This window comes from Candida tropicalis (assembly GCF_000006335.3).
Source record: "Candida tropicalis MYA-3404 genomic scaffold supercont3.1, whole genome shotgun sequence".
NCBI classification, from domain to species: domain Eukaryota; kingdom Fungi; phylum Ascomycota; class Pichiomycetes; order Serinales; family Debaryomycetaceae; genus Candida; species Candida tropicalis.
In genome coordinates, this window is record NW_003020038.1 from 378,014 (window position 1) to 402,337 (window position 24,324).

Genomic DNA, 24,324 nt, shown 5'->3' on the forward strand with positions numbered 1-24,324 from the left:
ACCACAAAAATATATACACACACACATAAATGATTTAAATGATTTAAATGATTTTTTCTTTTTTAAAAAATGTACTATTAATATATATGTATATATATCTATTTATATCTCATCTAATAAACTCTTTCATGAGAGTGGCCAACCCTTGATCATCTTCAATAGCTATCCAGTGACCTACTGGTAATTTCTTTAAAGTAACCACTTTTGATAATCCATTTGAGATTTCCTCAATACATCCTATCCAAGGAGATGTTTTATCATATTCTCCATAAACTAACAATGTAGGAACATTAATTTTCTCATAATTAAATTCATAATTTTCACCACTTATAATAGCTTTACAATTTGCACAATATCCTTTGACGGAATTTCCCAAAATTAATTGTCTTATAAAAGCCTTTTGTAATCCAGTACTTTGAGGACCTGTAGCTGATATAGGAATAGTATTTGCTAAAGGACTTAATTCTTGTGATTTATTCAATATATCAATTCTTGAATTCATTGCATTAGATAATTCTTTAGTTGAATGAACAGGAGCAATTAAAATATTTTGAATAATTTTTAAATTAGTATAAAGATTCATATAATTAACTAACATCCCTGACATTGAATGTCCAACAAGAATAAGTTCATGATTAATAAATCCAAGTTCTTGTACTATCGATACAACATTTTCTGATAAATCATTTAAAGTCAAATTTTCATGAAATAATTTTGAATTTCCTGCTCCTTCATTATCAATTAAGAGAATATTTAAATCAGTAAAATAAGAAATTAAAGAATAATAAAAATTCTGTGATGAACCTAAACCATGTAAAAATATCAAAAGTTTATTACTTGTTGTTGTTGTTGTTGTTGATGGAATATAAGTATAGAATTGATGATTTGTAGTGAATCCACTGTTCATGATTTGATTCTGAAATTTTCGTTCCTCTTTTTATTTTTTTCTTGTTGAAATCCTTTAACTTCAACTCAACATTATTTTATTTTTTTGTTTTACTCACTATGCTTCACATTGGTTTGTTCTTATATTCTACTTTTGCTCTTTAGAATGGATATATCTTTTTAGGTTTACGTTATGATAGCAAATCCATTGGTTTTAAATTAGATTGCGGAAATGATAATAAAGGGGAGGGGTTTGATTATAGAGAGAGGAGAAGAAGGAATTCCGGAACAAGAAAAGAAAAGAATGCGGATGTGCGGAAATCTAAATTAAAATAAAGTACGGATATGTACTCGTTCAAGACACAATATCCAAAAAAAAAAAAGAAGAATCCTTGAAAGTATTAGTAATTTTTATTTTATAAATAATAGCAATTATTACCCCAACTTCTTTTTTTTTTTGATTCAACGAAGAAAAGATTATTCCACTCTTGACTAATATCCGGCCGGGTTTTTAATATTAATTCATTATACAGGAATGACAAATTATTCATCAACTATTGAACCAAATTTTAAGAAATTCATTACATCATTCTACAAAGCGTCAGATACTCCTCCATCTACACCAGATGCTTATCTTGAATATTTTACTACTGAGAGTCCATTAATTATGGGGTTAACTAAAGTTAAAGGACATGAAGAAATCACTCAATTAAGAAAATCAATGTGGGAAAAAGTTTCTACTAGAAATCATGTTGTTGAAAATGTAGCTGAGATTTCCACCAATGATGTATTGATTAATGGATATGTAGATTATTTATTAAAAGATGGAAATAAAGCAACCACTGAATGGGCAGCTCATATGAAGGTTGTTCAATTAGATAATGGCAATTATAAAATGGAGTTCTATCAAGTGTATTTAACTAAGTAATCTTAATAGTAAATGTATGGAATTATGCATAATGTGTTAAATAAAAAATAAAATTATTTTCTTGTTTTTGAGTAATTCCGGACACATGCAGGTTGCAAAAAAATAAAGATAACCCACTAAAAAGGACAAAAATCCGTTTTTAAGGTGCATGTCGCGCATTTACTTTTCCGCACTTTCATCTTTCGTTTTCATCGGATACTGTATATATAAAGATCACCATTCTGCAACCAACACAATAAAAAAAAAACAACAACAAACAAACAAACAAACAAACAATCTTACAACATATTATAACATCAAGTATTTACAAATGACAGTTACCCAAGTTCAAGAGATCAAGAAGATTCTTGCTTCCATTTTGCCATTACTTCCAGAAGAATTTGCTGCCAATGTTGATAAACTTGAGTTTAGTAATGAATCAGGTGAATTATTAGTACCTACACCATTAAAACAAACTGAAACTATATCTGCATTGAAAGGATTAGAAGCTTTGGTTGCTTTTAAATTAGCTGAAGAAAGGTATGGGACTGTTGAAGGTAAATGTGATATTGATTTACATCATGCTTTGTTATTTTTAATGTCTACTTATTGTTCTTCAATTGATGGATACTACAAAACTGATAAGAAAGAAGTTTTGAAATATTTAAAACCAACTGATTTGAATGAAGCTCAATCGGATCCTTATAGAAGAATGTCTGCTAATTTATACAGAACTAAAGATAAAAATAGATATTATCATATTCATGGATCATTAGAAGCATCTACATGTTTGAAAATGATTGGATTACCACCATTTATTAAAGGTTTAACTGATTATAATAAAATCGTGGAGATTTATCAGACTAAATTGGATGAATTTACTGTGGATGAATTAGAAGCTTTAAATAACAAGAATAAACAAGCAGGAGTTGAAGCTTTAAAACAAGAAGATTTTTTAGCTACCCCTCATGGTAAAGTAATTAGTAAACTTCCACCATTTGAAATTGAACAATTGGAAACTACAACTCCACCAATTGCATTTATTCCTTCAAATAATCATAAAATTCTTGAAGGTGTTAAAGTTCTTGAATTATGCCGTATTATTGCTGGTCCAACAATTGGTAAGATTTTAGCTGAATATGGAGCCACTGTTATTAAAGTAACTTCAGATGATACATTACCAGATGTTCCATTTTTTCAACTTGATGCAAATATGGGTAAACATACCACTAATCTTAATTTGAAAAATCCAGAAGATAGAATTAAATTTGAAAATTTACTTAAAGATGCTGATGTTATAATTGATGGATATCGTCAAGGAGCAATTGACAAATTAGGTTATGGTAAAGATAAACTTGCCGAATTGGCTATTTCTCGTAATAAAGGTTACATTTATGGATCAGAGAATTGTTTTGGTTTTACTGGTGAATGGAGTCATAGACCAGGTTGGCAACAAATTGCTGATTGTGCAAGTGGTGTTGCTTGGGTTCAAGGATTATCATTTGGCAAAAATGAACCAATGGTTCCTCCATTCCCAATGAGTGATTATGGTACCGGTTGTTTAGCAGCAATTGCTATAATGTTGGGTATATATAAAAGAAATAAAATTGGTGGTAGTTATTGGTGTTCTTCAAGTTTAGTTCAATATGATTTATTGTTATTGAAACAAGATACATATCCTGAAGAAACTTGGAAATCTGAAGTTACTCAAAATGAAATTTATCAAGATTTTATGAAAATCAGATATTATGATTCAGTTGATAAAATCAGCAAAACAGCTATGCAAGCCATGATTACCAAACAACCCAATTTACTTAATGATGAGAAATATTTTGTTAAAGAATATTCTGATGCGTTCAAAGGAATGTTATCTACACTTAAACCGGTTTGTCAATTTGATAATATTGAAACAGGATATAATTGTTCAAGTAGACCCAACGGATACGATGCCCCTGAGTGGTGGTAAAAGAGAAGACAATATGTGGCGATGCTCTTAGAATGTTGGGCTTTTATTATTATTATTATCATTATTATCATTTGATATTTGTACTTTTTTCTGTACGTTACACATAAGTCTTATACGAAATACATACATATATACATTCTGATTTCTGAATGGCTAAAAGCTGGGTGAGAGAGAGTGTGTTTTTTCCGTCGACGGATATTGTAATGTTGCGTATAGTTACTGTTGGGTCCGCGGACTTGTTCAGGATTAATCATAACTTTAACGAAAATGGCAACACACGCACAATCATATAAAATTTTTTTTTTTTTTTTTTTTTGGTTTTGGTTTTGGTTTTCTCACTGTCAGTTATATTTTTCTCGTGTTGCTATCCTTTTTTACATGAACTCAATTACAAACCCCAGAATTCATTAGATAAACACTGATTGGTACCTTCCAGGACTATTTCTAGTGTAATTCAAAAAAGAAAGAAAGAAAGAGATAGTATCAGATTCTATTACCTATAATATTTAGAATCATGACATCAATAGACGAAAATATCAATCATGGAAAATCACTAGATGATTATAAAGATCCCGAAGAATTAATTGACCAAGAAGAAGAAGACGATGATGATGAAGAAGAAGATATAAATGATATGTCACGAGATTTAGATCAAATAGGAATGATTAATTTCAATTTCCTTCCATCTTATTTATCAACTGAGAAACTCTTATCACAAATGCCAAGTTTTGAAATGAAGAATTTCTCTCAGGAATTTTCTAAATATGTGGCTAAATATAAAAATTCCTACCAAAGACAATACAACAAGAGTAGTATTAATGATAATGAAACTAATGATGAAACTGATGTTACTATTATTGATGCTATTAAAACCGCAGTATCTACAAGAATTCAAATGAATACATTTTTAAATGATTTAAAGCTTGGTGTTAATTTTACAACCGCCATTGAAAGATTGCAACCATTGACGGAAGTCATTAATGAAACGATTTTTTTACCTGCTGATGATGATTTTAGTGAAATGGAAGATGGTAAAGATGAAAAAGAAGAAATAGAAGATGAAATTACTGAACCAGTAGGGATTGGTGAGATTGTGAATAAAAGTCAACCTTTAATTAATGAAATTGTTAAACCTGGAGGATCTAGGAACGGATCAATTAAAAGAAGAAATAGGTATAATCATCATCATCATTATCATCATCATAACGATAGTGGATTGACATCACAAACCAGTGATGTTGATGGATTAACTATAGATGAAGTTCGTGAATTGACAGAATTGAATTCATTAGATGATTTTGCTAAACAAGATGTTTTGAGAAGTAGGATCAAAAAAATTCAAAATTTGACTATTGGTCAAAATAGTAAGAATAAATTAGTTACGAAATTAATGATGGGAAATTATTATAAATATGTTAATGATAAAATATCAGAAGATGATAAACATTTGTTGCAACCTTTAAAGTCTGAGAAGTTAGTAATTCAAGAACCTGCACCACTTGATAATGTTGATGAAGAAGAAGTAAGTATTCATGAAGAAGGCAATAGCCCAATAGAGGAGGATGATGATGATGAAGAAGAAGAGGAAAATTCCGATGAAGAAGTTATTCTCACGGAGCTTGATTTACAGCCTTCTTATCATGATTCATTACGTACAATTTTTGGATGTTCTCATTATCAAACCAATTGTAAAATTGAATGTCCTACATGTTTTAAATGGTATTCATGTCGATTTTGTCATGATGCAGCCAATATGGATCATAAATTGGTAAGAAATGAAGTGAAACATATCTTGTGTATGCATTGTAACACTCCACAAGTTCCAGAATCTAATTATTGTATCAACTGTGAGCAAGAATTGGCCAATTACTTTTGTTCCAAATGTATATTGTATGATAATGATCAAACTAAGGACATATATCATTGTGACAAGTGTGGTATTTGTCGATTAGGTTTGGGATTAGATAAGGATTATTTCCATTGTGATACCTGTAACACATGTTTGTCGATAGATTTAAAAGGTCGCCATAAATGTCTATCTGATGTCACTCATTCTAATTGTTGTATTTGTAATGAAGATTTGTTTTCGCTGGTTCACAAAGTTGTATTTATGAAATGTGGACATTCTATTCATGAACAATGTTATGCCAAATTTACTAAATTTTCATCCAAATGTCCTATATGTAAGAAAACTGTCACCAATGTTGAAAGTCAATATAGAATATTAGATGTTGAGATTAATCTGAATCCATTGCCTGCACCTTATAATTCATGGAGATGTATTATATCATGTAATGATTGTGGAGGGAAATGTAATACTTCCTATCATATTCTTGGGTTGAAATGTAAATATTGCAATAGTTATAACACTAACCAATTGAAATTGATTAAACCAGAAGAAGAGCAAGAGGAAGAGGAAGAAGATGGTGATCAAAACCCATTTGATGCAAATATAATGAAATTAGTTCAAACCAATATACTGACCAATTTTGGTATTGATGAACGACAAATAGAAGATGAAGAAGAAGATGAAAAAAGTGGATATGAAGATGATATGGAACAAGATGACGAAGATGATGGAGTAGATGAGGATGAAGAAGAGGATGATGAGATGGGTAATTTTATCAATTTCAAGAATTTTGGTGATCGTGGAGCTGATAATGTTTCATATATCACCTCGATGTTTCAAAATTTTGTAAATAAAACATTACAGAATAGTAGTTAAGTCATATGATTCATGTAGTGTTTTTTCTTTGCTTTAATAGAGTAAATAGTTTACATTAATTTATCTATGGTTGAAATTTAATGATACTTTTTTTTTTATTAGAATGAATGTGATTTTAGCTGCCATTGATCATTCACTAATTGCAAATTTAGTCAAATAGTCCGCGATAGCAAAAGGAATGATCAAATGGTTAATTGCATAACACAAAATCCAACAAAATCGAACGATGATCTGAGGTACCACTAAAGAAGGATAAGAAGAATTCCAGTTCTTCATACTAAGAAATAATTTCTAGTATGTCATTCAAAACTGGATTTCTGACGTAAGTACTTAAGAATATATATTGAAAGCAATCAAATAATAATTATCGGTGAATACATTGTATCACCAACAAAAAAAAAAAAAAATTAATTATGTCAGAGTAAGAACCACGAGGGAGTCAATATAATATGGAGAAGTAATTAACCTCTTTTATATTCGAAGCATTTAATTTATTTCCCCACGTTTTATTTCTATAGATGAGATAAAGAAAAAGAAATTACTTGTTCATCAAATGATCAAAGAAAACGTGGAATCTTGAAAGAAGAAAATGTGAAAATCTATGACAATGTAAAATCATGCAAGTCAGTAAGAGTATTAATCAGTATCAGTGGTGATTAGAACTGGAAAAAAAAAAAAGAACCTACCCAACTTAGCGACATGATTTGTTGGTTTGTCAATATAATTTTTTTGGTCTTGGGTATGATGAAGATGGAGATGAAGACGAAGAGGAGATTAAACATTTGACAGGTTTGTTAATAATGATTGTATTTGCCCGTTGTTAGCCTAACCGACTCTACTCTTCTATCCTTCCGAGTGCTCCTCCTCCTCTTCCTCCTCTTCCCCCCAACAAAAGTAAATCATTGGTGCAGTAATGCTACCACGATTGCTACCACACACAAAATGCGACATCCCAAAATAAAAAAATCAACATTACAGGTATTACATAATCGATGGAACATAAAGATGACAGTACAACATTCATATAGATTGATTGTAACGTACTGTTCAATCACTTGTAAAAGTTAGTAAATTACTCTTACAAACAGGGGATACTGACTTTGTTTGAGGGGGTGGGATACTGTTATCAACAACTAACATTATTTGGGGTATCGGATTTAACCCATCAAATTGAAAATTGACAAACTCAAAAAGTCCAACGTTTTTTTGTTTTGTTTTGTTTGTTTCTTCCCGACCAAAAAAAAAAAAAAAAAAAAACGCCAAACGCAAAAACGAAACTGTAAGAGAGAGAGAGAGAGAGAGAGAGAGCAATAGAAATTTGTCTTTCGCACAGTTAACCCAAAATTTACACATTACACTTTAAAGGACATACACAATTTGTATCACATTTGGGGATTCTCTATATTTTTCTGTTTTGCTTGTTTAATCCAACAAAAAGTTTTCCTCTATTTTTTTTTTTTTAATTACTAAAAAACCAACAACTTCATTTCATTTTACAGATTGTTGTATTCATCATTAGTACTAGGGAGAGATAGAGGACCATTGTATCAGAAGAAGAAGAAGTGGGATTTTCTTTATACATACATATATATATATATATTTTTGGGTTTTCAAAGTACATACACACACACAAAAAAAGCCGTTCCCTATGAATTCTATTAAATCATTGGTTACCTCATTTGATAAACTATATTCCAACAATGAAGAGTCCGCACTTATGGATGAGAGTTTAGAAGAAGAATACGATGAAGAGGATTCAAAACAAGATGAGGAATTGGCAGTAGAAGAAGCACTAGAGGAGGATGAAGATGAAGAAGAAGAAGAAGAAAGGAAATCGTTGGGAGAGAAACGAGATGTTGACCAATCTATACGACAAGTTGTGATTGCCGATGATGATGAAGACATTGAAGAGGATGATGAAACTATTAATTTACTTGAATCTAAATCATCTTATAACGATCAACAAGAACTTACTCCTCCGATTTCTACTACTTCTACGTCTACTACTACTACCACCAAAGATAAATCACGTCGTTCTTTTTTCTATATGATTTTTGTTGATTGGAACCCACTTGTTTGGACTTACTTATTGGTCACTTTCCCATTCAGATACATTATATATTTATTCATACGGAAGGATTCACAATCTAGCCCATCTAAAGATACAAAAGGTCAAGATCATGAACAACAAAAGCCACAATCATCATCATCACAACTAATACCACCAGGAATCATTACTCAATTACCAGACGAACTTTCATCATCCGAAATTGCCCCTCGCGAACGGCAGCCATCTATAGACAGCACAGCCAGTAATAACATTAGTGAAGCAGAAGAAGATATGCTCATACGAGACAATAGTGAAGACAATCTTACCACAACAAATATAATCAAAAATAAAAACATAACTACATTAAAAACAACCACCATTATAAATAATGCCAAATCTAGATCATCAAATAAATATTGGATTCCCGCTCCACCACGATTATATCCCATGTCCCGATCTAAATCCAATGTTAAAAAAAAGAAAATACTTATCTTGGATCTTGATGAAACATTGATTCATAGTTTGAATAAACTGTGGATTCGTTCAAGTACTCAATCAAAAATGATTGAAATCAAATTGAATAATATATCATCATTATATTATGTGCATAAACGACCATTCTGTGATTATTTCCTTCAAGAAACCCTGCAGTGGTTTGAATTACAAATATTCACGGCTAGTGTTAAAGAATATGCCGATCCAATTATTGATTGGTTGGAAAGTGAAGTATTAGACAAATTAAAGAAAAAAGGTATGGATAATAACAATAATAGCAACAGCAACAGCAACAGCACCACCACCAATACTATCAATAATATGAATGGTGAAGAACCAAATAAGATATTTACTAAAAGGTATTATAGAAATGATTGTACTTATAGATCAGGAGTTGGATATATTAAAGATTTATCTAAATTTATAAGAGATGATGATTTAAGAAATGTAATGATTTTAGATAATTCTCCCATTAGTTATGCATTACATGAAGAAAATGCCATATCTATTGAAGGGTGGATTAATGATCAAAATGATCGGGATTTATTGAATTTATTACCATTATTAAAAAGTTTAAGTCTTGCTATTGATGTTCGATATATTTTAGGATTAAAAAATGGAGAAAAGTTTTTTGAATAAATCAACATTAGATAACAATACTATACCAGATGTATATACATATATATATACATATATATAAAGAGGAATTACATAATTAGTTGAATTTTTCTTTTTCTATATTGATACACACAAAATTCTTATATTTATATACTGTTAATAATTATATGTTTCATGACCTGCAAACCTCCTCCTTCCTCCTCCTTCCTCCTTCCCTTTAAGAAAGCAATGGTATGATTTTTAACAAATCCACAAGGTCGTGTTCATTTTCTAAGTTGCAATACTTTTTTTTTGTTGTTGTTTAATACCCTTAAATAAAATCCGACCAAACAATGAAAAAAAATATATATATTTATATAACCCGAATTAAGCCTGTTTTCTTTCCATTTTTCATTAGAACTTACATACCATTGAATTAAATAAATGCAAGATTTAATAGATAAGATACAAACATCAGAAAACTTGCTTGAGTCATTGAATAAATTAGGTGATGAATTAAGACAAGATTCAAATAGAATATCAATTTATGATCAATTACCTATACTTGTACCTAATTTTAGTAAATTTTTATTACAATCATCTATAAAATTACAATTGGAAACATTAAGAGTATTAATTAATATACTGGCTAATAATGATCAAAATAGAAATTATTTAACTGATGATTCTGATCATCATGTAATTGGATTATGGTCAGTTATTAAAAATCATCTTGATATTATGAATGATGTAACAAAATTTGTCTTTATTTTTTTAAATCAATTTATTTATAATACTCAAAATAAAGAAAAATATATTAGATTCTTATATGGTCAAAATATTCAAGAGAAATTATATCCAATTATAACTGATGAAACATGGAATGAAATTGGGGAATTTATTTATGAATTATTATCATTAACAAATGATAAATCAATTAAAGACGAAGAGTTTATTAAATCATGTATTGATATTGATATTAGTATTGATAATGAAGATGAAGATGAAGATGAAGAAAGTGAATCCATTTGGGTTGATTTATTAAGTTTGAATAAACCATCTAATATACTTTACCAACGAGTTTTGGAAATAATTCCAAAGAAACAATCTTCATTAATTAAACGAAAATTATTCTCCCTTGCTTGTGATTTAGCAGTTGATGATGAATCTTTAAAAGTTGCACTTGATAATATAAATAAAGCCACTGATCCATATGTGTTTTCTACATATTGTATTACTATTGGGAATTCAATTCATGATAAGGCATCATTTGAAGAAACACGCGGTTTAGTTGAATTGAATTTAGGTATTGTAAAATTACAAGAATTATATTTCATAAAGAATAAAATAACAGATGTTGTTCAAATCCAATCAATTCATATGTGGAATAATTTATTAGATGAAAAATCAACTAAGGAAATATTAACCGAATATATGAATCAATTAATAGCAATTTCAAAAATTATCATTGATAATGGAAATTATTATAAGGAAATCGCAACCCTTTATTATAAATTCATCAAAAAATTAATCCGATTATCAGAAACTCCACCAGCTGATTTAATTCAATTTATCTTGGACAATGATCAAGGGCAATCAGTATTAGAAATAAAATACTTGTTGCTTCAATCATACCCAGAAGCATATTTGGAACTTATTGGAGAAATTGTACAAAATGTGAATACTACAAATGTGTTGGAACAATTGAAAACATTAGGAATAATTAATAAATCATTAGAATCAGGTAGATTAAAATTAGAAGATTCTCATGATAAGTATGTGAAGCCACTTGGTCAAGTGTTATCTCAATTATCTAATGAATTGGATAACCAGAAAGGTAATAATACTTCATGGGAATTTAGAGCCTTTGAGAATAATTTAAAATATGTTGCTGGTACCACTATTAATCTTTTAAAAGAAACTGACACCGATATTTTAAATACTTGTAACCATATACTTGAATAGATAGAATAAGTATGAATACAATGAATGAAAAAAATTGGGAAAAACCACAAGGCAATTATTACCCATTATTACCAATATTATTATTATTACTATTATTACTATTATTACTCCCAATAACTGTGGTGTATACACGACGCGGAAAAATGAGGAGGAGGAGGAGATCGGTAAGCACCGGTTTCGGTTACTGAAAAATTTCTCTTTTTCTTTTGTTAATGAGTCTTACTTTTTTCATTTCATTTCAATTTCCCATTCTCCGAGTTTCTTTGAATTTTTTTTTTTTTCAAGTATTTATATTTAAATAAACCCAAATATCAGATCTAAACTATTTTTTTTTGTTTTAATTATTATTATTATTATTATTATTATTTGATTACTTCTGGATAGTATAAACTAACAACAATACAAATTATCAACCATCAACCATCAACCATGACTGTTCAAACTAAATTTGCCAATTTACAAAGGGAAGAACCTGATCCAATTATTAAAACTATGACTCTTTATAAAGAGGATCCAACCCCAAATAAAGTTGATGTTAGTATTGGAGTTTATAAAGATCCAAATGGTGATTTATATACTTTTCCAACAGTTCAAGAAGCAAAGAATAAATTACATGAAAATGATCCAGGTCATAATTATACTACTATGGCAGGAGTACCAGATTTTATTAAAGCTGCACAAAAAGTTGTATTTGGGGAAAAATTTGCTAATGAAGGTAAAATTGCTAGTTTACAATCTATTGGAGGTTCAGGAGCTTTACATATGGCTATGCTTTTAATTGTTCAATCAGGTTATAAAAAATTTCATGTTGGTGTTCCAACTTGGTCAAATTATATTCAAATGATTGAACATGCAGGTGGTGAAGTTTCTATTTTTAATCATTATGATGAAAAAACTAAAAAAATTAATTTTGATGATGTTATTTCAACTTTAAATAAAGTTGAAGAAGGTTCAGTTTTCTTATTTCAAGCTTGTTGTCATAATCCAACTGGGGCTGATTATTCAAAAGATCAATGGATTGAAATTATTGATATTGTTAAAAAGAGAAATCATTTAGTTTTATTTGATTTAGCATATCAAGGATTTTCAAGTGGTGATGTTGATAAAGATGCTTGGATTGTACGTTATAGTTATGAACAAAATTTAGAATTTTTAGTTGCTGAAAGTTTTTCCAAAAATCTTGGATTATATAGTGAAAGAGTTGGTTGTGCCCATGTTGTTGTTCAAGATAAAGAATATGTTGCTAATGCTCAATCAACATTAGTTCGTACTTTCCGTCAAGAAGTTTCATTTGCTCCTGCTTTTGGTGCAAGAATTGCTGCTTTAGTTGTTAATGATGAAAAATCAAATAAACAATGGAAAGATGAAGTTGCTGCTGTTACTAAAAGAATGAAATCTTTAAGACAACAAGTTTATCAAGAATTGAAAAATTTAGGAACCCCAGGTGATTGGTCAAATGTTGTTGAACAAAATGGTTTGTTTTGGTATAGTGGTTTAACTCCTCAACAAAATGATAGATTGATTTCAGAACATCATGTTTATTCTACTAGTATTGGTAGAGTTAATATTGCTGGTTTGAATGATCAAAATGTTGGTTATTTCTGTAAAGCTATTGATGAAGTTGTCAGACATAAATATTAGATTATGTGTAAAAAGAACAATGGTTGTATAGTTAGAAAATGATTCCCCTGTCCCCCACCTCTTTACAAAAAAAAAGTTTATAACGAAATAAATATGATTTTACTAAAGTAATGTATTCAGAACTAGAATTCTATCGTTGTCTTCTAAGAAAGGTTGTTGATATTGATGTTATTCAAGCTCATTATCGTTCAATTTGGTCCAACTGGAATGGGGACAAATAAGTGACCCCAATCCCAATAAACTTACCTCCATGGTTTAGAATTTGAATTGACTTACATAGGTAGTTATTTGAACCCTTTTACAGAGTTGTCCATATTTAGCTAGAAATACGATTTTTATGTGTAACTGTCATATTTCCTTTCGCATTAAAAATTTTAGTCAGGATTTATGACATCAGTAAAGGGGAGAGAGAGGAAGAGAATTTCATGCAGGTAGGTCGGATGTATCTCAATTGGGAACTGGATTCCATTGACTGTTATTGTTATTGTTATTGTTATTGAGTTTTAATGACTAACATCTTTGCTGTTCGGCTGAACACCCTGATTAACTCCGCAGATCGACTTTTCAAAATACCGATGATCAGAATATCAAAACACCGATGATCAGAATATCAAAACACCGATGATGATGATGATGATGATAATAATAATAATAATGATGATGATGACAAAGATTCACCCTTGACATACAATTGAAAACAAAGAATTCAACTATATAAAGATAGATATGTTTCTTGATAATATTTAAATTAAATTACTTGTAAATCATCAAGACATACAAATGAAATTATCCATTTTTTTACAAATTTTATTGATTCAATCAATCACAAGTGCTCAATTTTTAACAATTAGAGCTGAAAATGAAGATCAAGGACAACATGTTGGTCCACTTGTTGCTAGTAGTACCTATGATCCATATGCTGCTATTTCTCCACTCCCAACTAAATCCACCAATTCTTCAATAACTAATGAATCAACTACATCACTGAGTAATGAATCATCTACTTCTGCTGGTTCTATCAATCAATATAGCTGTGCGATGGTTGCAATTTACTTGATTTCGTTTATACTATACATCTAATTTAGATATCACGTCTATTATGAATATATGATTGGATAATATAATTAAAAAATACAATGGTTCAGCGATGATCGGAATACTCTTTAACTTTGAAATTTGGGTTCATATGTAACCGTTTCAACGTGTCGGAATAAAACTACATTTTTCTTACCCAAACTGGATATATCAGAACAAACCCGGAACACGTTTCATCAACGCAATGGATACGTATGATGCTATAGTTCTAGATCATGCCCCCCTTATTTTGGCATACTCTTTAATATTTGTTATATAATTATACGTGTTATTGTTTTGGGTATTACTTACGAAGTTCTTTCTATTCTGCCGATTATATTTACCATTTTCAGGTGAGTAATTCCGTCTGTAAAATCCGAAGTTAACGCCGTGACTGCGATTCTCCTCATTGTTCCAAGTTGCAAAAACAAAAAAAAAAAAAAAAAAAAATCAGTCATAATTTGAAAAACAATAACAAATGGAGATTATTGTAAATATCGCCGATTAACTCCATTGCTATTGATGGCTTATAATAAATATCAAATGAATATAAATAGACTGTATTTCTTTGATGAAAATGTACCGTTGAATTATTTCTATTTTAATAATCAATTCAACAATCATGAGATTAAATAATTTATTTTCCATTATTGCTATTTTTGCTGCTTTCGTGAATGCTTTATCATACCCTGAAATATTGTATGGTAATCCTCGATTACAAGCTAGAGATAAAGTAACTGTACCTTCTGATCCAATTGAAAGAACTTCAGTACGAGATGGTCATGCTACAATTACCAATGATACTAGTGCTACTATCCTGAGAAATTATACATCTTCTTCATCATCATCTATTAGTTCAGTCAATAATAGTTATCAGTTCCAAATTCCAAGTTTATTAATCATTGCAACAATTCTATTATCTTGGTTATAAGACATATTTCAAATCAACCCATTATATGCACCCATACGTATATATATATATATACGAACTAAACAAGATTATTATAAATATTAGCTAATTTAATACCAATTTCATCTCTACTTAAAACTCCAATATTATTATCGTTATTATTTTCATAATCATGGAAATATTCACCATTTGGATCAAAATAATAATTAACTCTAGTTTGATAAGGACCTCCAATTACTTTAAATTCATGCATATTTTTTCCTCTAATTTGTTTTTTACCAGAATATTTAATATCATATTTTGATCTTGGAATTACTCTTGATGAAATGATTGATAATAAAGCAAATAAATAGATGAATTTCATTCTAGAAAATGGGTTTGAAATAGACTCGAATTTGAAAAGAGAGATAAATAATTATGAAATATATTTATTTAGTTGATATTTGAAGAGGGTTTATATTTGATATGCATTATTGCAAAAAAATATTCTCATTGAAGCGGCGCTAACTGGGGAAATCAAACCTAGGGCAGAAATCTGAAAAAAAAAAACACGAATACTGAATCAAGCAATGCTTGTAAAACATTGATTATCTTCCATTGATAATGACTTTGAAATTCAACTTTTTGTTGAATCGCCAACCTATGATTGAGTACGCCTTTTAAATCAACAACAGTTTGTTACATTGAATATACTATCATTTCAATTATTCAAACATAAGAACGCGATTCAATTTGAATTTTTGTAGAAATAAACTTTATTAGTTCTAACAAAAGGCATTACATTAATACACGATCATTGGGACCAATTTTTTTTTTTTTGTAATACTTCATTCACATAAAAAATTGTCTTGATTTTAAACTTGGAAATGAATATACACTTTGATGGTTAATTCTAATAATAATAATAACAATAACTCATAACTCTTACTAAAAAAAAAGATGAACTTATTACACGACCAGATTGGTTTTGAAAATTTCAAAGAATTATTAATTTTCCTTTTTTTTTTTTCTTTTATTGGTATTAAGGTTATAGTTGATGTCTTTTTTTTGTTCTTTTTCATTACATCTGTTACTTTGTTATAGTTAAAGGAGTTAAACAGAGATTAGAAAGAAAAGGATAAAATGGCTGAACTGTTGGAAGCATGATAAGAGATTTTAATCAAGTGATTTCAACCGATGAGCGTCATGGGCGGATTTTTTTTTTTTTTTTAATCATTTGCATAATGATAAACGATGCTTTATTGAAATTATCGTAGTGCAAAATGGTAATGGATAAAATAATCTTGATATGAATAAATCTTATTAAAAGAGATAATATCTCTATAAAAATCTACAAGAACAATACATAACCTTGAAGAACTTTTGGATTTATTAATATCTTTATATTCTCATCAGAGTTTAAATTACAATGTGACAATTTTCACAAAATCAGAATTAAAAAAAAAAAAAAAAACAGTAAAACCCAAGGGAGATGCAATTTATGATTTCACGAGATGTATTTGGTGTCACACTACATTTAACCACATTAGTTAAAAAGAAAAAAGAAAAAAAAACCAAGTAAACGAACTACAACTTGAAATTGACTGAACTAATGATATCAATTGACAATAAATATTAAACAATACTTGCATTGCTAAAACATCTATTATAGCAACAGACACCGATTACAATAGATTTTTAAATTCCCAATCAGTAATTGTCTCTGTTTTATAGATAATTGAATAAGGAAACATTTTCGCCATTTTCGTGTAAACTTGTACAACTGTGCACTACCAACAATAAAAGAATAATTGTTCCCAAGTACACGAAACCAGCAGCAATTACACAAAAATCTCTTTTTAAGAAAAAAGAAATCCATCAATTAATTTTTTTTTTTTCCTTTACAAAATACAAAAAAAAATTTCACAGTTTTTGCGCATCCCCTTTTTAATTCTTTAATAAATTAGGTGAATTTTAATTTTTTGTATTTTTTTTTTTTAGAGAAACTTAACCGTAATAGACTTCAATTAGATTTCTATTGCATTCCTTTTTTTCATTGCTTTTTGTTAGAAGATATATAATTCTCTTTATATTCTCTCAATTTTTTTTTTTTGGATCCCTTTTTTTTTTGTTTCTGTCGTTTCCAACCTACAATCAGTGAACGAAAAAAAAATGAAATTTCAATTATTAACTTTAGCTACCATTGCTACTACTGCCTTTGCCATCAACTTGGAACAAGTTAGATTGATCAATGATGATGAATTGATTGTTCAAGATGCTCAATACAACTACCCAGCCATTGTCAACTTGAAAGATGAAGATGCTGAAGTTGAAAAAACTACTGCTAAGAAGGATAAATCTACTTCTTCTACTGTTATTGAAATTTCTTCTTCATCATCTTCTGCTTCTACTACTTCCACTAAGAAACACGATATCACTTCTACTTCTTCTAGCAAACACAAGACTGAAACTGCTTCTGTTACCAAAACTGGTGCCGGTGAAACCGTCACTGCTCTTGTCATTGCTCCAGTCTTAGCTGGTGTTGCTATGTTGTTGTAAGAGAAATTTTACCAAATTAAAAGTATGCTACACTCTCAATTTGAATTTTCTACCACTACATTATAAAGGGACAATCAAGATGGAAAGAAATTGATATCTAGTTCTTTTTTTTTATTTGTTTTCATGTACTTTTTATTAGCTTTTTTTTAAAAATATACACGTTTAATTAATTTATTTTGCATTTACTAAAGTTTCTATTGGTTAAAGAATAGGGTAAGGAATGATGGACGCAAAAAAAATTGTCCACCCTATTACTTGACCCACGTTTATATCAATTAATTGTCTCATACACAAATTGAACAATATAACCCATTGTAACTGCCGTTCTCTAATATCAGTTGAGTCTGATAATATTTTTTAAAGATGTATTGAAATTTTTTTTTTCTTTGTACTCTTTTAATACGAAGTTTGTACTTTCAATATTAATCATACAGAAAAAATGTATTCTACTTTAATCAAGCACGTGACAGAAAGTCACGAATCAATACACGTGACTAATTATTTTTGTTGATCCTTTACAGGGCCGGAGTAGGATTTTTATGGGGCGGAATTGATGATTCATACACGTAAAAATTTTCGTCCTCTTTTTTTTTTTTCCATTAGTCCTGAGAAGAAGAAGAATTGTTAGTCAGAATTTTCCAATACCATGGAGAGAGAGAGAGAGACAGAGAGAGAGAGGGAAAAAAAATTCAGAATTTGAAAAAAAAAAAATAAGTATTTTACTCCACTTGTGATTCATAATTAACCAATTATTATTCATGTCATCAACCATGTTAAGAAGAACTCCAAGTGTGTTGAGACAGTTCACTAGAGCTAGAAGTTCTAGTTCTACATCTGCTTTGGCATATAAAAACTTACATCGTAATCAAAAAAGACCACCATTACCAACTTTAGAAACTCCAAATTGGTCAGCTGATACTGCTGTTTCTTCTATTTTATATGAAACTCCAGTTATTTCTAAAGCTCCACCAAAACAACATGTTTTGAATTGTTTAGTTCAAAATGAACCAGGTGTTTTATCTGGTGTTTCTGGTACTTTAGCTGCTAGAGGATTCAACATTGATTCTTTGGTTGTTTGTAACACTGAAGTTAAAGATTTGTCAAGAATGACTATTGTTTTGAAAGGTCAAGATGGTGTTGTTGAACAAGCCAGAAGACAAATTGAAGATTTGGTTCCAGTTTATGCTGTTTTGGATTATACTAATGCTGAAATCATTAAAAGAGAATTATTATTAGCTAGAGTTTCATTATTGGGTCCTGAATATTTCCAAGAATTAATTGCTACTCATCAATTACATATTGATGATGCTTCATCTATTCCAGATTTAAGTGCTTGTGAATCAGCTTATCATCCAAGTAATTTAGCTCCAAGTGAAGCTTTAAGACAAAAACATTTACATTTAGATCATATTTCCACTTTAACTAAACAATTTGGTGGTAAAGTTGTTGATATTTCTGATAGAAATGTTGTTGTTGAATTAAGTGCTAAACCTTCAAGAGTTACTTCTTTCATTACTTTGTTGCAACCATTTGGTATTTTGGAATTGGCAAGATCCGGTATGATGGCTTTACCAAGAACTCCATTAGAAGTTTATGCTGAAGAAGAAGAAGGTGCTGTTGATGCTGCTGATATCGTTGATGCTTCTCAATTACCACCAGGTTAAATGATACACAGCTAAAACCATATGTGTTGAATTATTGTGTACATAGATGTATAATGTAATGAATTAATTTTTTTTGTTGTTGTATTGTTAATATATATTTCCATACAATTCAAAGATGAATAAGTCAAGAGAGAGAGAGGGAGAGAGAGAGAAAGGGACATAGAGACGTGCATACCCATGTGCACAACAATGTGATAGGTGCGGTCAAACCGGTTCTACAAACATCTTACCTGTATCGGCTCTTTCAAAATAACTGTAGTCGCTTGAGCTAATTCATCATGCTAGTTAGATCATACGTGAAACTAATTTCTTCAACAGCTGATAACTTTTCCCTAATTTGAATTTTTTTACAATATTCATTATGATAACCAACAACAACTACTACCCTATGTTTACTACAGATAGGTTCTTATCTTCACATGAGAATCCTCAAGTCAACGCGTAACATGAAACATATTGTGTCAAAAAGAAGGAGTATAGCTAGAGGCAAAGCAGTCCCCTCTCCCCCCCTTAACAATGTCATTAACTATGAAGGAAGAAAGAGTCAATTGAAGGTAGTAGACAATGGTTATTGAATTCCTTCCCCCCCCCACGGAGAACAATAGAGAGGCATTTTAATGAATTGACTTTTTAAGGTTCCAGCGCATAGAATTGCAATCATTTAAACTTTTTATCCAAGAAGTAATTTTGATTCATTGAATGATAGATTGATTAATATATTGAAAGTTGATACTTTTATATGCTTTTCTTTTTGGGGGATCAATGGTTATTCCTTCTATATTTCGGGAAATTGCCCGTCTAAATATTTAATTAGCAAATCTAATTTCTGTTTATGAAAGTTTTGGGCGGCTAGATGTGCCATCTATTTTGTCAATGCTACCATTCAGTCAAGTAAAATGTCATTGTAATCTAGAGAATTGTTCTGAAATAATACCGAATCGATAACTACATACTCCCCCTTAAAAAATATACTATTTTTCATTCACTCTTATCCCCTTACTCCCTTATTAATGAAGAAAACAATGAATGTGTTGAATTAACAAAATCATTTATATAGGTTCAAACACACAAAGGAATTCAAATGCATGTAAGTTGGATGCTACATGAACATTAAAGGACATATAAAAACCGTCGATCAAATTTCTGCCGTGACATCAGAACAAGTTGTGTGATTGTTTTTTTTTTTTTTTGTTTTTATTTTTTCTCTCTCTTCGGTTTTCTGTTCCATTTTTTCTCTTTTACCAAAAGGTTACAAATATTTTTTTTTTTTTCAGAAATTTGACTTTGTTGATTCGTTCGATCCACCATCTGAAATATCACTTTACTATTCTTAGTGCCCTCCATTTAGCATAACGTACTCGATATTATTAATCCATAAATATAATTGGTAATCCACAGGAATGAGTACAACTCCTTTAAAACGCGAGTCGGATGCACTGTCCCATAATTCAATGCATAGTACAACACCTCAGTCCATACCGTCGTCGACAATGCAACAGTCCCAACAAGCACCAAATACTACGACACACCCGCCACAACAACAACACCAACAGCAACCATTACAATCATCTCCTCATCAATACATGGGACCAGGTCAACAGCAAGGACCACCACCTCCTCATGTTTCACAGCAGATGATGAGTCCGTATCATCCAAATTATTATCAACAACTTCCACCACCTCCACAAGGACCTAATGCTTATTATAATGCACAACCAAATTTTTATCAAGGACAACAAGGAGGTAACAATAATCAATATCAAGGTCAAGTGGGACCTCCACAACTACCTGGACCTCATTCTACACTCCCACCTCCACCACCACCACCTCAACAACAACAACAACAATATCAACAGCAACAACCACTTCAAGTAATGCAACAATCACCACCTCAACCACCACCTCCTCAACAACAGATACCAATTCAACCACCATCTGGCACAGGTCAACTAAATCCAGCACAACAGCAGATGGGACAAAAACAAGTACAATCAAATCCCGCAGTACAAGATTCGAGAAAGAGACTACATTCACAAACACAACCAACAAGTCGAGCAGCGGCAACATATCCGAGAAAAAGAGCTTTAACAGCTTGTGATACCTGCCGATTAAAGAAAATCAAATGTGATAATGTTCGTCCTCGATGTGGATCATGTATAAAGAATGGAAATATGAATTGTCATTATAGAACAGATGATCAACAAAAGGACTATTCAAGTTATGATCCAGCATCTTTGAATATTTTAAGTAAATTAGATGTTATTTTAAAAGACCTAAAAGATATCAAAGGTGGTAATGTTGGCAGTAGAGGAAGCGTTGATTCAAATACTAGTGGTTCAGATTCAGGAAATCAATCAGATCAGAAAAGTAAAAAATTTACATTTGATAAATGTATTTGGGATATGTCAATTACATCCATCATGAAATGGAGATCATTTTTAAAAGAAATGAAGGAAACTCCTGAACATGTGGAAATACTTAAACTGCAACTATTCAATGATTATGATACAAACAATGGAGCTATGAAAAAGACAAAATGTTCATTACAACAATCTTTGGAGAATTATAATTATCTTGAGAAACTTATTGCCAATAATTTTTCAAATATTATCAATTCATTTTTTGTCAATACATATACAAAGATTCCAATTTTGGATACATATGAATTTTTTGATACTTTAGAAAAATATCAACTTTTAGTACAAAACTTGCCAGAATTGACATTATCTAAATTACTTGAATTATATGTTAGTGATGAAGAATTACCCGAGGAAATTCTGTATATTTATCGTGCCCAAAATACTGAAATGAGTCCAAGTGTTATTTTGCTGTTTAATAAGTTGATTCATGCGATTCCTTTAATTCTTATGGTTTGTGCCCTTGGTATAATGAGTGTTCCCGTACAATTAGATAATCTTACAAAATTTAGCAATTCCCTAGAGGAAGCTGATTCCATAGAAGTGGGGTGTTTATCTGGTGCTGATGCATTTAAAAATATACCAGATAGTTTCCCACGAAGAAGAATGGCAATTGCTTTTATGTTGAAAGAATATGCTCAAGTTCTTTGTAGTACATATCCTCGAATTTTGAAGGAAAATTCAATTGCTCAAGTACAATATCATTTGCTTATAAGTCAATTGTACTTACAACTGAATTCAATTTTATTAGCACATACCCATAATGTTTTAGCAAGTCGACATATGATTTATTTTTTACAAAAGAAAAAGTACCAAAAACAGGAATATGCTGAAGCTAAAAAGGAAACTATTGAAAGACTATTCTGGACATGTCTAAAACTTGAATGTGAATTAAATGTAGAATTATCCCCATTAGTTCCTTTATCTGGTATAACTCAAGTTGAACCTCCAACTTTATTTCCAAAGATTCCTGAGCCATTATCAGAAGAAGCAAAGAGTCAATATAGTGATAGTGTTATTAAATTGGCACAAACATATGATGATCAATATACTTGGTATTATTTTTTGACGGAAATTGCTGTCCGTAAAGTGGATAATAAAATGTTTGATGAATTTTATCCATTGGAAAGTAGTTTAAATAATGTTTGGGATTCAAGTAAATTTTGTGAAGAAAAAATTTGGGTTTCATTTATTAAATATTTGAATCAATACAATGGGATTATAAATTCTTTATCACCAGAGATTAGAAGTTTTGTATTGCAAGAAACAAATGTTGAACAAATCCATCGTCGAATGAAGAGGAAATATGAAAAGAAACAACTGGATCAGAATAATAATGGGAATAAAATTGAAAATGATATTTTTGATAGTTTAGATGATTTCTTGATTGATGATGATTTATTAGTTCGTGCTCAATCTGAATCCATCATGTTTATTAAAACAAGAGTTATTGTTTCCAAATTATTATTGTTCCGTCCAATTGTTTATTTATTTCTCGAAGATAAGATATCATTTATTGAAATTATTCAAGCTGTTAGTTCAGTATTGGAAGATTCTGTTAATACCAGTTCATTAACATTTAACAATTTGAATACAATAGATTCACCAAATTCATCACTTGCCTCTAGTTCATTTCATTTATTAAGTGATAGTAATAGTTCAGATTTAGAAATGGATTATTTTAATCTTATTAATGCACCATTATTTTATCAAAAACAACATCCAGATGAGGATTTTTCCAATTTAATTGATTATGATTTGAAATCACCTCAAGGGGATAATAATTCAAATAATGAAGAAGATCAAGAAACAACATTTACAATTAAAAATATGCCATTAGCAAGAGCAAGAATATTAAGAATTTTCATTCAAAATCTTATTTCATTACCAAAATTAACATTACCTAAATTAAGTACTCATAGACATCCTGGACTGTGGTATTATTTAAGAAATTTAATTGTTGGAAATGTATGTCAATATCTTTTATTTAAAAAAATCCAAGAATTAATACTTAAAGCAAGTACAGACGTTGAATTGCAATCGATTATAGCTATGCAATTACAAAGAGATAAATCTAATAATGGATCAGGATCAGGAGGAATGAAATCAATGGAAGAATTAATTGGATTAATTAATATAGTTATTGATATAAAAGGAATTATTGCTAGTTTTGAACATTGTGTTATTATTATGGAATATTGGAAAGATGAAGTTAAAGATTGTAAAATTTATCAAGATTTTCTTAAAAAAATTCTTCTGGATTTACAGAATACTAATAATAGTAATAGTAGTAATAATACTACCGGGTAGTATTAATTCTTTAGACCATTAATATTAGAAATGTATATATATATATATATATATATAGGGACTATATTGTCTTTATTAGACGAAAATTGTAACATTATGAATTTTAATTAATGAACAATTATATCCCCAGTGTTGGAAGATACGCGTTAACTGAGTTCAATATTATTCATATAGGTGTCA

At 29.9% G+C, this 24,324-nt stretch overlaps 10 protein-coding genes across 10 annotated transcripts; 9 read left to right on the forward strand and 1 right to left on the reverse strand. All coding sequences in view use genetic code 12, as the record gives it.

Annotated features, from left to right (window-relative positions):
• Positions 1 to 109: 109 nt before the first annotated feature.
• On the reverse strand, positions 110 to 907 carry CTRG_00173 (uncharacterized protein; the record flags this gene model as incomplete). The annotated part of the gene is made up of 1 exon (XM_002545346.1): positions 110 to 907. One exon carries the CDS (start codon positions 905 to 907, stop codon positions 110 to 112), a length of 798 nt encoding a protein of 265 aa, XP_002545392.1.
• A 513-nt stretch (positions 908 to 1,420) lies between these two features.
• CTRG_00174 (uncharacterized protein) lies at positions 1,421 to 1,813 on the forward strand (the record flags this gene model as incomplete). The annotated part of the gene is made up of 1 exon (XM_002545347.1): positions 1,421 to 1,813. One exon carries the CDS (start codon positions 1,421 to 1,423, stop codon positions 1,811 to 1,813), a length of 393 nt encoding a protein of 130 aa, XP_002545393.1.
• Positions 1,814 to 1,961: 148 nt separating this feature from the next.
• On the forward strand, positions 1,962 to 3,758 carry CTRG_00175 (uncharacterized protein; the record flags this gene model as incomplete). The annotated part of the gene is made up of 1 exon (XM_002545348.1): positions 1,962 to 3,758. The coding sequence occupies one exon, from the start codon at positions 1,962 to 1,964 to the stop codon at positions 3,756 to 3,758; it is 1,797 nt and encodes a 598-aa protein (XP_002545394.1).
• A 514-nt stretch (positions 3,759 to 4,272) lies between these two features.
• On the forward strand, positions 4,273 to 6,483 carry CTRG_00176 (uncharacterized protein; the record flags this gene model as incomplete). Its single annotated transcript, XM_002545349.1, has 1 exon — positions 4,273 to 6,483. One exon carries the CDS (start codon positions 4,273 to 4,275, stop codon positions 6,481 to 6,483), a length of 2,211 nt encoding a protein of 736 aa, XP_002545395.1.
• A 1,648-nt stretch (positions 6,484 to 8,131) lies between these two features.
• CTRG_00177 (Nem1-Spo7 phosphatase catalytic subunit) lies at positions 8,132 to 9,667 on the forward strand (the record flags this gene model as incomplete). The annotated part of the gene is made up of 1 exon (XM_002545350.1): positions 8,132 to 9,667. One exon carries the CDS (start codon positions 8,132 to 8,134, stop codon positions 9,665 to 9,667), a length of 1,536 nt encoding a protein of 511 aa, XP_002545396.1.
• A 402-nt stretch (positions 9,668 to 10,069) lies between these two features.
• On the forward strand, positions 10,070 to 11,590 carry CTRG_00178 (uncharacterized protein; the record flags this gene model as incomplete). The annotated part of the gene is made up of 1 exon (XM_002545351.1): positions 10,070 to 11,590. The coding sequence occupies one exon, from the start codon at positions 10,070 to 10,072 to the stop codon at positions 11,588 to 11,590; it is 1,521 nt and encodes a 506-aa protein (XP_002545397.1).
• Positions 11,591 to 12,019: 429 nt separating this feature from the next.
• On the forward strand, positions 12,020 to 13,231 carry AAT22 (Aat22p; the record flags this gene model as incomplete). The annotated part of the gene is made up of 1 exon (XM_002545352.1): positions 12,020 to 13,231. The coding sequence occupies one exon, from the start codon at positions 12,020 to 12,022 to the stop codon at positions 13,229 to 13,231; it is 1,212 nt and encodes a 403-aa protein (XP_002545398.1).
• A 4,135-nt stretch (positions 13,232 to 17,366) lies between these two features.
• On the forward strand, positions 17,367 to 17,753 carry PGA53 (Pga53p; the record flags this gene model as incomplete). The annotated part of the gene is made up of 1 exon (XM_002545353.1): positions 17,367 to 17,753. One exon carries the CDS (start codon positions 17,367 to 17,369, stop codon positions 17,751 to 17,753), a length of 387 nt encoding a protein of 128 aa, XP_002545399.1.
• Positions 17,754 to 18,511: 758 nt separating this feature from the next.
• ILV6 (acetolactate synthase regulatory subunit) lies at positions 18,512 to 19,417 on the forward strand (the record flags this gene model as incomplete). The annotated part of the gene is made up of 1 exon (XM_002545354.1): positions 18,512 to 19,417. One exon carries the CDS (start codon positions 18,512 to 18,514, stop codon positions 19,415 to 19,417), a length of 906 nt encoding a protein of 301 aa, XP_002545400.1.
• A 1,400-nt stretch (positions 19,418 to 20,817) lies between these two features.
• Positions 20,818 to 24,144, forward strand: ZCF27 (Zcf27p; the record flags this gene model as incomplete). Its single annotated transcript, XM_002545355.1, has 1 exon — positions 20,818 to 24,144. One exon carries the CDS (start codon positions 20,818 to 20,820, stop codon positions 24,142 to 24,144), a length of 3,327 nt encoding a protein of 1,108 aa, XP_002545401.1.
• Between the last annotated feature and the right edge of the window lie 180 nt (positions 24,145 to 24,324).